The 17757-nt window shown below is 42.1% G+C and overlaps 1 protein-coding gene across 3 annotated transcripts; it reads right to left on the bottom strand.

The window, feature by feature from the left end:
• Nucleotides 1-1301: 1301 nt before the first annotated feature.
• Nucleotides 1302-17207, bottom strand: zbtb7a (zinc finger and BTB domain containing 7a). 3 transcript variants are annotated; one of them, XM_065246555.2, is made up of 4 exons: nt 17047-17207; nt 9960-10493; nt 9060-9886; nt 1302-5451 (listed from the first exon to the last, which is right to left on the bottom strand). In XM_065246555.2, exons 2-4 carry the CDS (start codon nt 10413-10415, stop codon nt 5004-5006), a joined length of 1731 nt encoding a protein of 576 aa, XP_065102627.1. In that variant the 5' UTR covers nt 10416-10493; nt 17047-17207; the 3' UTR covers nt 1302-5003. The 3 variants fall into 3 exon arrangements, with proteins under 3 accessions (XP_065102627.1, XP_065102629.1, XP_065102628.1); XM_065246557.2 differs by lacking the exon at nt 17047-17207 and adding an exon at nt 16666-16763; XM_065246556.2 differs by lacking the exon at nt 17047-17207 and adding an exon at nt 15916-16143.
• Between the last annotated feature and the right edge of the window lie 550 nt (nt 17208-17757).

The raw sequence follows: 17757 nt of genomic DNA on the forward strand, positions 1-17757 counted from the left end.
TCAATCTCATGTTATGTTAAGGCACATTCTCTCCACAACCCTTTTCCACTTGTCAAGCTTAAGGACCCTGCCCTTGAACTCCTTTTTGGGACAGTTGAACGAAGTGTACGCACTAGAGCTGCAACTATCGACTATTTTTTCAACCGATTAATCTATCGATTATTTTTTCGATTAATCGAATAGTCTAATGATTTTTTTATACATATAATTCCCCAACAAATAATAAATGTAACATCTGCCATTAACGCTAACATTTTATTTAAGCATTTTCTTAATTAAACAAACACACAAACCAAAATTTTCAACATGAAAAATAAAGTGGCAGTGCCACTTTAAAAGAGGCATTATTCACCTTAAACAATAAAATAGGCATATATTAATATTTTAAACATTAGTTTATGATTAGTACATGCATTAACTCAGCATTAGTTCAGACTGAAGTAAAAATAAGTTCATTGTGATTCATGAACCCTTATATAAGATGTAATGGTTATATTATTACTGTTAATATTATTACTATTAGTAGTACTGCATTCTCATTTAACTTTAACATTTAACTTTTCTTAAGTTCCGGGTAAAAAACAAGTTCAGTTAGTATGATCTTCTAATATTTTATAAACAGCATTTACGCCGCTGTTACTTTAAATAAACGCATGTCAGGAATACCTTACAAGACGAGCTTCTGTAATATCTGCGCACATATTCGCAAAAAAGACGTTCATTGGGAACTCCGCACTGCCTATCAGTTCTCAATGTGACAGTAACTTATTATTTCATAACTTCTTAATATAAAAACATGTCCTGCTCTTTATTTACTGTTTCAACATACTGCCCAGAAGCGATGCAATGTCACGTCTGTCAGGCGTCTCGCAGCTCGTATTAAACGAAGATGTAAACGCAGCTGTATTAAGCACAATATGTATTGATTCTATTGTTTATAGAGTAAGTATAAAAACTTACTGTAATAGTTCAAATTCTAACGCTGACGTCTCGTCATTTTGAGGTCGGAGAGCTCCAGGTTTTCTTCTTTTAAGATGATCATACACAGGTGTTGCGCTGCTGTGGTATGCCATTTCAGTTTTACACAGTATGTGTTTTATTTGGCTCTGCTTAAAGTATTCCCACACTTTTGATCGCGTTCTGTCTGTTTGGTTTAACACTTGTATCACCCGGTCGGAGCTGAAGCCGCCTTCATTTCAAAATGTAAACAGTGCGACGCATCGACGCATTTCCGGCAAATCGACGTAATTACGTAATCGACGTAATCGACTACGTCGACGCGTCGTTCCAGCCCTAGTACGCACCCCCAGAGAAAGCCAATGAGTCCCTCTGAACTTACAAAGACCTCTTTAGCTCCACCAAAATGCTACGAAGACCTAGATGCTTAAGATCCTGGATATAAACCATTCTATGAATATTGTTGCTTGGTTGCTGTGGATTCTTCATCTACTTTGATCTAAGCAATTGTTTAACATTAAAATAAATAAAGGATCAGAGGGCATTTTATGCCAAATAATAGTCTCAAAAACTTCACAAAAACAAAGTATTACCCTACTTTGACTTTCAAAAGGCTAACTGCAGATGTAAATTGTGGGTGGTTGAGATTAAATAGGCTGTGCATTCAAAGAAACTCAAAGGTCTTGTCTGTCAAAGCTCTCCCCCTCCAAGGACATAAGCGACTTTTAGTGCAAAAAACTCTTTCTCAGCTAAAGCACCATTTCCAGTGCTATCAGGCTTTGTACCCCCAACACCCTCCCACCCAATATCTACCACCATTTAACCTTGACTCCTACCGCTAAACCCCAGCCAGACGGCTAGCATTATCTTTGCTAGAAAAACAATCTGCAGCAACACATTTTTACAATAGAACAAATAGAAAGCATAGCAAGTTTAAAACTTTCTCACACTAAAGATCACAAAAAATAATTACAATAAAAACGTAGAGGGAACTCAAGTAGGTTTTCGTCCAAACTAATTTTACTCCAACTTCTGCTTCCGTAATGAGGGAGGATGGGTTTGGGTCACGACAAAGGTACAAAACATCCTCAAAAACAAATTTAAAAGCTACTTCGTATTGGATGATCGCAGGCTGCGAGTGAAAGAAGGTTGATAAGTGTGCAGGAGACGGTCTAGGTCAGTGTGTTACACAAACCCAAGCAGGCATGCGATGTGTTATTAATCAAGTGTGTTTTGGGGAAACAACACACGCTGGAATTTTCAGATTACTTCTGCTACGTCATCCAGTCACACAAACACATATTTTGGAAGTAACAACAGTGTGATGCTCAAAGGTTGGCCTTTCACATACTCTAAAGCCTGGAGTAGTCTGTTTTTACATGTACATGAATGGCCAAACGCAGAGCCTTGCAAATTTGACTCATACGTGGACGTGAACGTATAGACGCTTGACGCATGTGCATTGCGACAAAATGCCTGGGATAGATACTACATTCTCTTGTACCCACATGCGCTACAAAGTAGGTTACAAAAATTAAACTGTGTGTACGTACTCTTCCGATGGCAAAATCTACGTCACACACACTGTGTATAGATCCTCGCGTATGCGTAAAAACAGAACTATACTTCCAGCTTAAGGTGAACACCAGTTTGACAAACATAACTTTTCAGGGACTGCAATGCACTGACCGAAACGTAACAGTTTAATTGGAGTACGTAGCTATAACCCTGGCTTACAAACTGCCACGTCTTTGCTACTCTTCAACAAAATAGAGAACCTTCTTATTAATTTTTAAGTGCATTTATTGATTAGGTGTATACATAAATAGATAGGTATTTACTCTTTACTTTTTTTAATGTTAACATCTCAACCAACCAACAACAAAATATCTTCACCCACGCCCCTGCTTTTCTCAAGTGACTGTGCACTGTTTTGGCAGCTCGATGTCAAGACTTAAAAGCAACACGGACAAACAAAAAAGCATCACCACTTGGATGAGCCTTTTTTTTTTAGCACATTTGCTTTTTTGTTTCAAAGTACCCGTTTCATTTGACTAAAAAGTGCCCTTCTCAGTAACAAAGTGCATTCAAATCTTGCTTCTTTCTCATTAAGGTGCAAAAGACAAGGGTATAGCACCGCAAAAGGAACAATACCGAAAGTTGCATCCTCTCTCATTCACCACGTTTACAATAAAAATGCACATCCAGTTCCACTGTATATGGTGATATCCTTTCGAACAACCTGGCATGATAAAGAATACCCAGGTTTTAGGATTTGCAACTTCATAAGCAACACTTTAGTCAAGCCATGGCCTCATATATGTCATGACTTTTGGGTAGAGCTCAGTCTTGATCAGCCCCACATTAAGTTATCTTACTACCCGTACAAGGAAGCACATTTTACTTTATAAGTAAAGACCTCTGGTCACTTTCTACCAAATTCTTTGCCAATCTTGTGAGCTAAAAAATCTCTATATTTGATCCCATACATTTCATTAAAGTTAGTTTTTCAAGCCCTAAAAACTGGACCCGCACTTTTAACTAAGCTACAGCTGTGTGCATATTTAAGCTTACATCTTGGACATTAGTTTATTGCTCATCTTATCAGTTCAGTTTGTGGTCCCCTGGACAAAAAAATTTAATAAGCACTTTATATCTTTTCAACCAAAACTGCCTTAAATAGATATTTCTCTCTCGGATATCTTTAGTTAAAGCTGTGCAAATGCATTAAAAGGTGCTCGTCTCTCCTTTTCCTGTTAAAACAAACAAACAAATAAAAGATTCCCTGCTTAGGTTGTTTCCCAACTGTTTGCGTAACAGTTGCGCCCTCACTCCCATTGCATACTGTTTCACTCTTCTGCTCAACCATTCAAACCGAAGCATTTTTATCACAATTCATACTTTGGGTGGAAACTTCTGGGTTCCATTAAGTGCAGTTTAGGAAAAAACGTGTTTCTCGATTATAGTGCTCTTAAACATCACAAAGCGTATCGCACCTGCAAACCGAACTCACTGAAAAACCTGGAGTGAAGCTAAAGGAAGCTGTAACCCTATCTATCTGAAATATATATCTTATAAAGGGTTTCATAACATTACAACCTAATATATACACACGTATACAAATGTAAAGTGTCAAGTACCCAAAAGAATCAACGATGACAAAATATTAAGACAATCCCAAAATAAGACAGAATATAATGCAAGTAAGACTGCAAAGAAGGAAACGCAGGCCTGTGAGAGGTAAGATTTACATGATTGTGCCCAGTGGCGATCGGATAAAGGTAGTGCTTTAGAAACACAGGACCTCATCCCTGCTCTTATCCTCTCTCTGCCAAAAAACATTATGAACATTATGAGGTCCCCTATACGTGGATTCGACTTAAGTTAACTTAAAGAAGACATAAAGAAGAATTCTCACAAAAAAAACTCTTATAGAGAAAGTAACACTTTAAATCAAACCCCTGTCTGATTCTTTCTGGAACATTTAGTAAAAAGGTGCTCTATCAGAAAATTGCATATTTTGCAATCTGAGACAATATAATTTTTTCATAGTGTATGTACATGTTGCGCTCTGCATTAAAAAAAGAGATTTTTTCATTGCCTTGATCTCATCTTAGACCATTCATAGCTAACCTGTTGAAGCAGCAGCCAGCCAGGTGTTTGACACCCTACTTTTTAAGTCAAGGCCTTGTAGATGCGACCCAGAGATGAGGAACTTGTTTAAACTGCATAGTAGCTTTTTCTCGTACACACATGGCTAAACCATTTTGCCAATGTTACCAACAAAAAGACCCAGAAAGGTGGTGACTGCATGGGTGAGTGATTTGAAGTGCTCTTCGCTCTTTCAAAAGACCAGTAACTTGGAAGTTAAGTCTTTATATGGAATGCGAAATCTATAAAATAAAAACAGAATAAAGAAAAACTTAGAAATTAGATTTGTGTCACACCCTGATTTGGTTTTTTAGAGGACCATGTAGCTTAAAGTTTTTTTCCCATTGTATTCTTCCTCTGGTTTTTGAGTAAAGCCCTCTTTGATGAAGTCAAATTTACGTCATTATGGAGTCCCTTTGTCCCAAGCTCAAATCTTCACTACCTTCCCCATCAGGAACTGGACTGTGCATGCGACTGCCGTGATTTTCCTCCATGACCGATGTTCCGCTGTCCCCGTCTGGATGCTGTTGCCCTCTCTCGATGTCCGCGTCGGGTCCGTGGAGTTCCAGAGGACCTTCCAAGAGCTCAGGATCTCGTATGCGTGGTTTTCGGCCACGTCGGGATGGGATGCCGTTGCAGCCGTCTTTCTTGAGATGACGGTGGAGGTGGTCTGAGCGCACAAAGGTTTTAAAACAGCTGGAGCACTGGTAGGGACGTAAGCCTGTGTGCACACGCATGTGATTCTTCAAGTCGTAGTTATGGGCGAAGGCTGCACCACACTGGGTACAGAGGTAAGGCTTCTCTCCTGTATGCTTGCGCATATGAACCTTTAGCTTGTCCTGCCTGGAAAAAAGCATAGAGAACTTACAGAATACCGAAAAGCATTTTAACACTACAGATGAGCTACTAAACCATGGTTTTGTGAGATCTGGGCATTTGGGCAAATACACATCCAAGATGCATATGTCCATCAATTTTCAGACTAACACATTTTCAGTTATAAAAAAAGCCTTAGATCTTTCAGTTAATCAAATGTAAAGTTACAGGGTCCACTCCTTCAAGTCCAAAAAATGTGCATTCATCTTTCACAAAATAAATTCAAACAGCTCCACGATTATAAACAAAGGCCTTCTGTGGGTAATCTGCGCCGTTTTGTTGTAGAAATATCCACATTTAAAACTTTATAAATTAAAATAACTAGCTTCCCGTAATGCCGCCATCTTAGAGTCCTCTGTATTCAGGTGAGAGTATCAGCGTAGTGTACGCACTTTTCTTGGTGATGTATGATAAATTCGGAGGGCGAGGGCACAGTGCAGCAGCACAGAATCCTCCATTAACTGGAGCCGTTTCTCAATGTCAAGGAAGGATCCTCGGAAGCTAGAATTTCGAGGATACTACGTCATCGACGTCCGTCGAAGGACTGTTCCAATGTCGAGGATCCTCGAAATTTCAGCCAGGGACTGAGTCCTTCATTCGAGAAATATCCCATGTACAGGAAAGGATGCATATGTGTATCCTTTACGCTCTTCAGGCACTGAAATCACCCACAATCCTATGCGCGCAGCACCGAAAGCACACCTTTCATTGACGCAATGACGTGCACTTGCTAGCCTGTTCCATTTAACGTGTTCTCCGAATGCCTAAGTGGAGCCTCGCCTAGCCTCTGAAGGAAGTGACTTGTAAGGAATAGTCCTCCCAAGGAAGTATCCTTGACATTGAGAAACGGCCTGGGTATGCTCTCATCTTAAATGCGGACGCGACCAAGATGGCGGAGTTACCAGAAGCTAGTTTTTTTTTTTTTCGTTTATAAATTTTTAAATGTGGATATTTCTACAACATCACCGCATGGATTTTCCTCAGAAGGCCTTTGTTTATCATCATGGAGCCATTTGGATTAATTTTGTGAAGGATGGATTCACATTTTTTGGACTTGAAGGAGTGCCCCCCCTAATTTTACATTTGATTAACTGAAAGATCTAAAACATTTCCTAAAATAACTGCAAATTTAATTTTGGAAGGCTTGGGGGTGAGCAAATCATGAGTTTAGTATAAATTTTGGCCGAACTATCCCTTTAATGGGCATTTTAGTCTAGTCCCAAACTACACTGCAAAAAATGACAAACTTTTTGAAACTTTTTTCTTAAACACTTAATTCAATAATTTTTTTTTCACCCTATTGGCAGATATTTTTGCCTGTTTTAAGCACAATTTCATTTAATTGTATATTTTTTGTCTAAAAACTAGACTTATTTTCTTAAACAAGAAAAAAATACATTTTTAGTAAAAAAGTCATTTTTTGCAGTGTAAAATCTATGTTTAGCTGTATATCAGTGTAAGTTTTTTTGCAAGGTATGTGTGTAAAAACAATTTATGTGTCATAATATAACTAAATCCTAGTCCTAGCTTAATCTAAACCCTGTCCAGGAATCCGCCCCTAAAAGATTTAATAGCAATTTAAGGTTAAAAGATTAGCAAAACAATACAATGACATACTGAACTGATATTTCTTTTAATACAACTATCATTTTTTTTAATCTCCACATTACTTGATGTCCTACAGAGGCGTTAAAACCTCTGATCTTGGGTTGAGTCAGTAACTATGGCCTGATGTTGAATTACAAGACACAGTCACACAACAAGGGCAGGCATACACACATTACATAAAGTATAAAAAATTCTAAGGAGGTAAATATACAATTTCTGTGTTCTTACACAGCAAAGACAACATGTATTCTGTCTGAACCCCTTATCTTCACTTTCAGGAGTAAAGCCAAGTTTATTTATCATTTGTTTTTTACTGAAAGCACCCAAGGTCATACGAGGGAAGAGAGCAATAAAGCTCACAGCTTTATCGCCATAATTTCTTTTTAGGCCAATGAGGCACTGAAGGGCTCAATGTTCAGTTCAGAGTCATTGCGGACCCTGAGTCTCCCAAAAGAACTGATTTAAACAGGCCAATGTTTCGTAAGAGCACAATGCCAATTTTCATTGGTAACCGAGGTTAAATAAGGTGAGCGTTTATGGAAAAGAACCAGTGTGAGATCGAAAAGGTGTGCTGGGTTGAGGAACAGGTTTAGAAGAATGTGGTTTAACCTTTAATGCCTTTCCTTAATGGTCCTTCTTCAAAGCCGCATTGAAACAATTCAGTAGCAACAATTGTGAATTCTCCATATTCTCCAAACAAGTACATCTAAGCGAAAACTAGTAACTCATTGAATTGTTTGGTGTCCATTATTACAAGTTACTGACTTTAGCACCTGAGGCAAATGAGTCTAAATAAGTCTGAATAGTCAAAGAGGAGCCTTTCTTTAACAAGAGACGGCATAGCTATAAGCGTGGTGTCAAATGCAAGACCTTCTTGTTGTAAGAATCTGCTCTCAGCTTACCCCTCTCATCCCTCCCCCAAAGCTTGTGACTAGGGCAGAGTACAGCTAAACATCCTAGATTGGTTGACCTGTCCAAGACAGTGCACACTTGTTCACACACAGATACACACCGGAGTATGTAAACACAGACATGTATAAATTCAATACCTGCTTATGTTTTAATTGTACTGTATGTACGCACCTGGAGACTCTCTTACTTATACATTTCCCACCTTCCCTTTATTTTACGCCTGCATTCACGGAAAAGGCGTGATGTATACATATACACAAGTGACATAACGCATGTTGACACACATACATGCAATGTAACAGAGTGGGGTGCAGACAAATGAATTATTTAAAAGACTGAATTGATTTATTGCATTGTGAGTGAGGCACACTCTTAACCTTGATCTCAGAGGATTAAGATTACAGTACCCCTTCCCAATAGGTGGCGTATTTAGATGGCAAATTTAGATCCATCCCTATTCCCTACGCAAATAGGGTGCTGGATATTTTCAGTCCAGTGTCTATTTCCGATGCGTGTCTCCTGATTAATTCATTAAGGCAATGGTTTCATGGAAGAGGTGATGCACTTAAGGGCAGAGTAAGACACGCTAGTAGCTTGCTAACAGAGATTCTGTGTTGTAACATGGTAGTTTCGATCAGCTAGTTTTCTGAACAAGGGGCTGTATGTGCCAGGGGCAATAATTAACGTAGCATAAAGGGTCACATGTTCAACTGATTTTGCTAGTGTGTAGATAGGCCACCATGCCGTAATCCCTTTCAATATCGGCATGTAGAGTTGTATAACAGTCTTTTCCCTGATAACAGTCAGCAGGCTGTGCTACCACAACCCATTTTTATTGGACCCCCTTGTTAAAATTCCAGGACTTTGTCATGCAGACATAAAATGCTGCTTTATTGCTTAATGTCTTTTTTTATATACTGAATACCTTACAAATGCCATATTAGCATTTTCGCTTTTTGCTCTCTTTTAATCTGCAGCACCTTTGCTAACATTAAGAAACTTTGTTATCTTAATCTACAAATTTCCATAACATAAAAACAAACTCCATTGCTTACCTGGTGAATCGCACTTTGCAGATAGCGCATTCATAGGGCTTTTCTCCTGTGTGTGTACGGATGTGGCGTGGAAGCTTGCCTGCACCCTGGATGACCTTGGCGCAAATGGGGCACTTCTGGTAGGCCTTAGAGCGCATCTTCTTTTCACCACTGTTACCTGCTCCACTTGCTTGGTTCCCACCTCCGCTGCTCCTCGTTGGCCACAGTGGTAGAAGACTTGGTGACATTTGGGCACTGTTGACCTCCTCTTGCTGTGTACTAAAGTACTTCAAGTAAAACTCGACATCCGGCTCTTCACTCTCCGGCCTGTTCTTCTCACCCCCACCTGCCATGGCCTGTTCCCTTTTCTGCTCCATCATATGTTGCAGCAAAGCAGTGGCCGAGCCTTGCTCCCGTTCACCCGCTACATCCAACTCTCTTTCTGATTTGGGCTCCGCCTGATGGAGGTAGAAATGTCCATTCTGAGTAGGGGCATAAAAGGACATCAGAGCTTCAGCACCTTTTCCTCTAGCAAGAGCCAAAGCTCCATTCTGGCGCTCCTCATCGATTTCATGTTCAGCATCGCGATGTGGCTGCGCTAGGGCATGGGCAAGTGGGGAGTAGTAGTCAGCAGGGCCGGTGGGCGTTCCATTGCTGTCAGCGCCATTCCGTTGGCTAAAGTGCAGGTGTGCGGGCAGGTCCCTGAGCTCTGGCGTGCTGCAGCTGCTACCCCAATGCGCCCCCCTTTGGAAGAACTCCAGGTACTCCCGGGCACGCAGCCGGATGCCCTGCTCTTTTCCATTTTTCCCTCGCTCCTCCACTTCCTCGTCTTCTTGCTCACTGCCCGCCTGCAAAAAGAAATGGTATTTACAAACAACATCATTAATTCCCAAACATTTTAAAATCGAAATTTTTGGTTACCGGCGGGGAGAGCACTTTGGTGTCCAGCAGGTGTGTGCAGACTTCTTGGACGGGTGAGATTTCCAGCACACGGGCAGCACTTAGGATGTCAACCACACTGTTGCGGCTGACTGTGAGTGTGGCCGTGTAGGCAAAGTCCAAGAGGGCAGCCAGCGTCTCAGGCCGCACAAAATCTAGCTCATAGACTTTCTGTCGATCGGCCAGACTTGAGGTGAAAAGCTCGTGGAAGTAGGTGCTACAGGAAGCCAACACAGAGCGGTGGGCAGGGAATTCTCTTTCTTGTGCGACAAGCAGTACATCACACAGAAGCCCACTTAGTCGTTGTTGGTTGAGACTGCCCAGCAGGTCAGCACTGTGCTCTGGAAAAGGGATACCGACTGGGCCTTCTTCCACCTCGCCTGCACCCCCGCATGTCCTCCCATGCCATCTTCCCCGCCCACCAGCTCCAGACGACATTTTCCACCAGGCTGCCGCCGAGCCGCCAATCACAGCCGCCGCTCGTCCGTCCGTCCTGCCGTCTGCCCGTTTGCCTGTCTGAATATAGTAATAACAGGTGTTATTAATACTAAGGTAATATTAATGCTTCATTTACACAACACTATGTGAGAAAGTGCTTTTGCTATTTTTGGTGTTTTTCTTTCTTTCTTTATTCCCATCCAAGGTAGAATTACCAGGTCATGAATGCAAATGAGGCACAGAGACTAACAGGTAGTGGCCAACGGTTGCAACTACACACCCGAGTCGAAAGACCACTGGTCTAAACCAGTTATTCTGAAAACATTAATGAGAATACATACACAGTGTGCTAGTCATGCATGTAAACACAGATAATATTACTACAGTACATATTTTCAAGAGGCAAGTTGGTAAGGATAAGGGTGTAACATGAGAATGAAGATATAAGCTGTTAGTAAACTACGTGCTATTACGGTATGTGCTGTTACAAACACATACCTGTTGTAAATGTATAAAACTAATATATGAAATTTAGCTATCTTTACATATTAATATAAGCTTAGTAGGGAGAGTTTCTTTATGACTGTCAAACAGAAAAACACAAACCCCACAGTCCAACAGTTATGTATAACACCTCTGGTGATGCTGTGAAAAAGCTGCTGTTATTTTTATATATTTGACATTGCGACTTTATTGTGACAGAGAAGAGCCTTCTACTTCATGGCAATGATTTCAGGGTTTGGAATTTAATTGAAATAACACGTCAGAGGGTGGTAAGCATGCAGAGCATGACAGCGGTGGGGAAGGAGAATCTGTACAGTGCAGCTTTGCTGGGGAGAATGCATGGTGCATAGTGTAAAGCTGGGCATCATGTGTACTCGGTGGTGTGCGTTGGCTTCTAGGGAAGGAGGGTGGGGGCAGGGGGTTGCCAAGTAAAGGCTGGAGTGGAAAAAAACCCACTAGAGAAGTAGGTGGAAGAGTAGGAGGACACATGCAGGGCTGCAAAGAAACAGTATTATATAGGGAGGTTGTCAATCCGGTCTGAGCCGGTTACCCCACCCTGCACTCTGTGCCAAGTTTCAGGAAAGGCCTGTCCCCTTGATCACGTGTGGGGGGAGATTAAAATGATCAACTGCAGTACAGGCAAGAGTACAGGGAGCGGGGCTTTGGAAAGCAACCTTTCTTGATTTGTCCACTGGAAAACACACGTTCAAACACGAAAGCCAAACAGCCTAACTACCTCCCGCCCCTCCATCTGCTAAAGTGACCCAGCAGGGGTTGAGACCTGGGGGATTATACTCAATAACTGCAATGCATTCAAATGACATTCTTTGAGATCAAGCCCCTTGGTATGTATGCAGGACCTGCTCAACCTGGCTGCTCTCTTTCACACACTCACAAAACTGCCACCTTCCACACCTAGAGACCTGGCATAAAGTCAGGTCACTTTTGGTGTAGCACAAGAGAGAAAGTAAGAAAGCAAAACAACAACAGCTAACCAACCCACACTACCAGTCTTGCTTAGATTATTTGTGAATTATATTTTAGCCTCTCCTTATGTGCATTTCTATATGCTATCTGACTTAAGCACATATAGCAAACCAGTTTTGTGTTGGAATATGATGAAATTGTTATAAATATACACTGTACTTCTATACAGCACACCTCTGTGAAGCCATTTAAATAATAGTCCCCCACTGGACCACGTCTTGACTTGTTTAAGTCAGAACATAATGCCTGTAAGCCAATGGCTTAAGCCCATCTTGTTCTTTAACTTTGAGCCACATGATGAGCACAAAGTCTGGAACCCCCATCTGCTTGACGAATAGGTGCTATCCTTACTATTGTTTCATTTATTTGAATAAGTAAATTGAAAATCTAAAGTTAATTCATTTGAGAGGGCAAGGGTATGTTTGGTAATATAAATAAGTTGAATCTCTGCTCTTTGGCTTGTTGGTGACATCAAGGCACCAGTAAAGCAGCATCCCTGTCCTTAAATAAACCCAGGCCAAAGCTGACAGAAAGAGGAAACAGTGCAAACAAACCTGATCCTGACACCTTTGCAGAGCTCCCAACATTCAACATCACTTATTCATGGCTCTGGGTGACAGGGGCCATGCAACGGCCCCAACGTCTCATTTCCAGGCCTCTTCTGCTGGCCGCACGCACAGCTACTTTGCAAGTCAAACCACAAGTTACTGCAAATACCCACCCTGGCCCCCACCCTCCCTTAACAGCCCCTCCCAGGCAATGTGAAGAGCAGCTTTCAGGGACTGTCAAACCGTCTTTACAGAGTATCTCTATTGCTTAAGCCATTTTAGTTAATATGAAAAACTAGCGTAGAAATTAAACTAGCCAGTTATATGAAAGTTACATCCTAGTCACATTTTTGATTCATATTGCAATACAACTGTTAATCAGACATTTAGTGCTGTGTAACAAGTTAGACCTAACACGGCAAACAAAGTAAATTTGTTTATGAGGAATCATGAGGCACCTAATGTCAATCATATTGTGTCAAGTGTATTTAATGTGTTTGGTGATTAAATTCTTAGAATGCAACTACAATCTACATACTCACATAGAAAAGTGTGACTCAAAATGAAACATCTAACGCAAGCATCCCTGTCCGTTAATACGCACACGCATTCTAGTACAGAAATTGTCTTATGACACAAACTAAAACAAACACTTCAGTATCTTTCTTTTAATTTTGTTGTTTTTCTGTATGTCTGACACTACATCATTTCTGATAAGTTCATAGCAAGAGTTTGGAACATCTACACAAGAGCTCTATGGACAGAGTTAAAATGTACATCCCTCAACATACTAACCCACTTAGTATGTGTGATTAGCTCCTCCTGACTTAAGAGAGAGGGATGGGGAGTCACCACAGGTTGACAGGGTTCAAGGTCAAGGCTGAGAGGATAATTGTAAACAGTATGGAGAGGGGCTCTGTCTGGTTCCAAGAAGGACAGGATTTTAAACAAGGCCCTGCAAATGAGTCACTACTGCCGGCGTTGGTTAGGGAAGCTTGATTGGTTACAAAAAGAACAAGCAGGAAGTGGGCGAAAACTGATAAAACTGGAGTTGTGGTGCTGGGCTGTTTCACTGGAGATATGTCAGTAGGCTGCCAAAAATCCAGACTTGTATTCACAATGTCCTCTCAAAGGTATTGGGTGAGGCTGCATGAAAGCAAATGCAAACTTGTGAGTCGACACAACTCAAATTTTGTAGCCCATGATAATCCATGCATAACCTCTCTCTGTCTTTTTCAAGACCAGCAAATAAAAGTAATCCTCCTTGTCATAGTGGTCAACACATGGTTCAGTACTAGGAAATGGGTTTCCTTTTATGGTTGAAAATCAAAGGTCTTGGTTTCAGAAGTATATCAGCTAGTGGCAGCATAGATGTCTAAAGTTAATGCCGATGTTGCAGGACACCTAATTTTTCGATGTAACAACACGCCTACAGTCCTTCCAGACTTGTAGCAGCTTTGTGAACACATGTGAAAATGCCATGACGCCCCTTCAAAGTTTGACCAAACTTTTCCAGGCCTAACTCCCTGCATCTGTCTATGAGTGGCCCAAAGCTTCTATAAGTCTTGCACAATCTGTGCCCGAGTCAAAAACCAAGGAGAGAGGGAACTAACATGGCAAAACAAAATGGACTAATGGCGGCAGCGCTACCCCACCGCTTCCACTGTCCTTGTGCTGAGGCCACAGCCCATGCTTCAAACTCTGCTGCGGCAGCCCAGTCGTTTGGGCGGAAGGAGACTTCCTGCGTGACTCTGGTGATGGTGTAACAGAACCCGCTCTGTTATCAGATGACCAGCTCTCCCAGACACTGCACTGCACACACCATCACCAGTCCACCACAGCTTCCACTTCCCTCTTCTGCCTCTGCTGAGGAGGCAAAAAGACGTGACAACCCACTCATGATTTCTTTTTAGCTCTACCTCACAGCATAACTCTGAACGATCGTACCGAAGTAAGTATGTCAAGGACTCCTCCACCAGGTCGAGCTTCTCAATAGAGAATGGGGTGAAAGCATAAACTAAGAGCAATTGGATTCCACATTTCTGTCAAGGAAACGAAAAAGAAGGCCTTACTTCTCGTGTCGACAGACTCTTGTCAGATAAGGACAAGTGGAAGACAGCCCCTTAAAGAGTGCAATGAGAGAATAATGAGATGAGCTCTCTGATTACCGATAGTGACGCTAGCTTGTGGCTGCACATCTCTCATCTTCGTAGTCTTTCATTTGATCACTTACAAAATGCTTCACAACAGCCCACCCAAGCACTATTACCCAAAATGTTATAAAAGAGAGGGAACTCAAAGTTCAAAAAGCTTGGGGATTACTGTAGCCAGAATCTCACTCTTTACTTAAACATTATTGGCTGTAATGTCTTTTACCTCCAGCCCCTACACCTGCAGCTAACAACACACACACACACACACACACACACACACAGAACACATAATAACATTTAGTAACATCTAACTGTGAAAATGTCTTTCTACATATCTAACAGAAGGGCTAAAATTCAGTGAAACCACATGACACAACCCCACAACGTGACATGAAGTTCACACATACCTTGTCATAAAAGCTTACCTGAAATGACCCTGTCAGGTCATTTAACCTCACACAGGGTTAACTGGTTTATGGTGGGTACGAATCTCTCTGCCACTTAAACAAGCAACAGACAATAAAGTACGGCCTCACCCCAGCGAGACAAGGAGCCTTGTCTGTGCATTATTCAGACACTGGGCGTCATCTGTGAATAAAAATACCCCTTACGCCCTCCCTGTACCCGCACTAGTGAAAACGAGTCGAGCAAGTATGGGTTGGAAACGATCTGCATACATCTTTGAATAAAAAAGAGAGACACTGCAGTTTCCTGCAACGCCTTTAACCCTAGGACACACGGAAGCTATTGATTTGACAAGTCATGAGACCCTGCTAAAGACCCTTTGCAAGGGAAGAATTCTTGCTATAAACAATAAGAAAGAAAGAGGGTGCATAGCAGCCTGCACTTGATCTTCTAGTAGAAGAGGCTAAACTTTCCAAAGTCCAATGTTCTTGGAGATCTCATAGAGCAGGATGTCTTTGAAGTTAATTTAAGTTATTTTAAATAGTTTCATAGCCCACCCAGAGGTGTCAGCGTTTTTAACACTTGTGACTAAAACTTATAAACTTCTTAAATGACAGTTTAGATTTATACAGGTTGTATCAGGCAAGAATATAAAACAATAACAGGGTTTTGTAAAATAAGATTAACATCGCAGTATAGAACCTTTCCAAGCCATACCTTAACCTTAACACAACAGGCCTCCGCTTTACATTACTGTGCCATCTGTAAGTGGGTCAAGTGCTCAGAACTCAATCAAGCAAAGTCCCTCATTCTTTTCCCCTTTAAGATTTCATTATTTTCTCTCTATCCTGCTCTTCCATTCTCAGACACCAGAGAGAGTGAGAGTGCATTTAGAGCTCTTACCGGCCGGCCAATATTTTACTTCCCTCTGGGTCAGCTCAGTCTCTCCCTGGTTGCTTGCCTGTCTCTGTGTCTGGGCAGGGCCCTTCTCTGGAGCAACTGGAGACAGGAAACTTCCAAGCAGCCCTAGTTACACATGCAAGCCCTTGCCTGATCCCACACAGGCAGACACCTACTAACTCCCCCACTCTATTTTCAGCCCACTGCTCTGGCTTCACTTCCCCATCTGCGATTGGCCTGCCGGCTGCTCAATCACCACACCTCCCCACAACGATAGGCTACCGGCTGTTCCCTTTCCTGTATGGGCAAGGGCAAAGCACTCTGGGATGTGAAGTTCCTAAGTGTTACTATACATGCTTCCAAGCCACAGCTATAAACTACAAGTCCCAAACTGTCTACTCTTGCCACCCCCACATCTCTGAGCCTGCTTCAACGTAAGCATTCAGAGCAGAATTATACACTACCGTGTATTGCTAGCAGGATGCCAGTTATTAAAAGTGCAGACCAGTCAACAAGCAGTACAAAGCTCTGTACATATGAGATTATGGGATCCTAACACAACACATAAACCATCATCAAACAAAACTACAGTTGTGTCACACGTTATGCAAAAACTTGACCCAAATGAGCCTTTCCCCCCCAAAGTATTACTTTACAATAGTAAACACTGCCAGCATAATTCAAAATAGTCAGATAATAAGCCTGTGAACGAATGACAAACGAGTAAACTGCACCCTAGTGCGCACACTGTACCTTGTCCTATGGAATTATTTTCGGTTCCTTCCTTCAAGTGCACTACCTTCTTCACTCTTCTAACCCCCCCGCCGAACACACCCCTTAAAGGCTGTCCCCAAAACAACAACAAAAAGTTAGCAACTAAAAGAAATAAAGTTTATTAAAGCAATGCTGGTGATCGAATGATGAAAAGCAGTTGTTTTGAAGAACGAAATTAAAAAGAGGAATCATTTCTCACTAGCACAGGAGCCCCCTCCCACCCCCTACACACACACGCACACACACACACACACTCTCTCTCTCTCCTCTCTGCCCCCCTCCCTTATTCCTTCCTTCTCTGCCCTGCTGCCTTCGGTCGACAGGCCCTGGGCATACAAGACAGGGGACGAGCAAGCTCACCTGCGATGGCCGTGGTGGTGCTTGTTATGGGTTAGCTCTGCCCTCCTCTTCTCTCCTCCTCTATGGAGCTTGCTCTCTCTCTCTCTTAGCTGTCCCTGCTGTTCAAAGCTCCGTATGCGCTAACCAAGCACCAGCAGATCAACTCAATTCCCTTCCTGGTTTCTGGAGGGCAAAGAGGTCCCTCCCTTTCTCTCTCTAGCTCACACTCCCTCTCTCTCTTAAAGAAACAGCATTCCCCCATGCTGTTCTGCTCTCCTCTGTTCCTCTCTGGGGAATACAGTAAAAGACTGTTATCGTGCAGTAGTGGCCACTATCACTCACCACATAAATGTAATGGTAGTGTTCACAGGGGTGTCTGGTAAAATTGCCCCTCATTTGTAGAGTTTCACCCAAATGTAATTTGGGTGAGTGCATGTGCCCAAATTATGAAAGTTAACCGTCCTACTCTCTCCCCTGTGTGTGTGAATGCAGTCGCACCCACCCATCCCATTGCCTGAGGTCATGGAGTCCCACCCCAGAACAAGCCATGGCACATTCCAGGACACTCAGGGTCTGCCAGCAGTCCCCCCCGCAACACATATATACACACACACACACACCCTCTACTGTCTCCGATTAATACAGCTTAGAGAGTGCACCTACTCTCAAGGGGTCATCCATGAAAAGGACCGTATACTTTTAGGTTTTTTTTGCACCTTTTCTCTCACCTAA

The sequence above is a fragment of the Paramisgurnus dabryanus genome, chromosome 24 (assembly GCF_030506205.2).
Source record: "Paramisgurnus dabryanus chromosome 24, PD_genome_1.1, whole genome shotgun sequence".
NCBI lineage: Eukaryota > Metazoa > Chordata > Actinopteri > Cypriniformes > Cobitidae > Paramisgurnus > Paramisgurnus dabryanus.

Bases quoted from the DNA above. Each gene is read 5' to 3' on its own strand.
- zbtb7a (XM_065246555.2), bottom strand. From the start codon at position 10,415: ATGTCGTCTGGAGCTGGTGGGCGGGGAAGATGGCATGGGAGGACATGC. The intron at 9,887-9,959 runs GTAACCAAAAAT...TTCTTTTTGCAG, and splicing joins CCAAAGTGCTCTCCCCGCCG to GCGGGCAGTGAGCAAGAAGA. The intron at 5,452-9,059 runs GTAAGCAATGGA...GCTTTTTTCCAG, and splicing joins TGCAAAGTGCGATTCACCAG to GCAGGACAAGCTAAAGGTTC.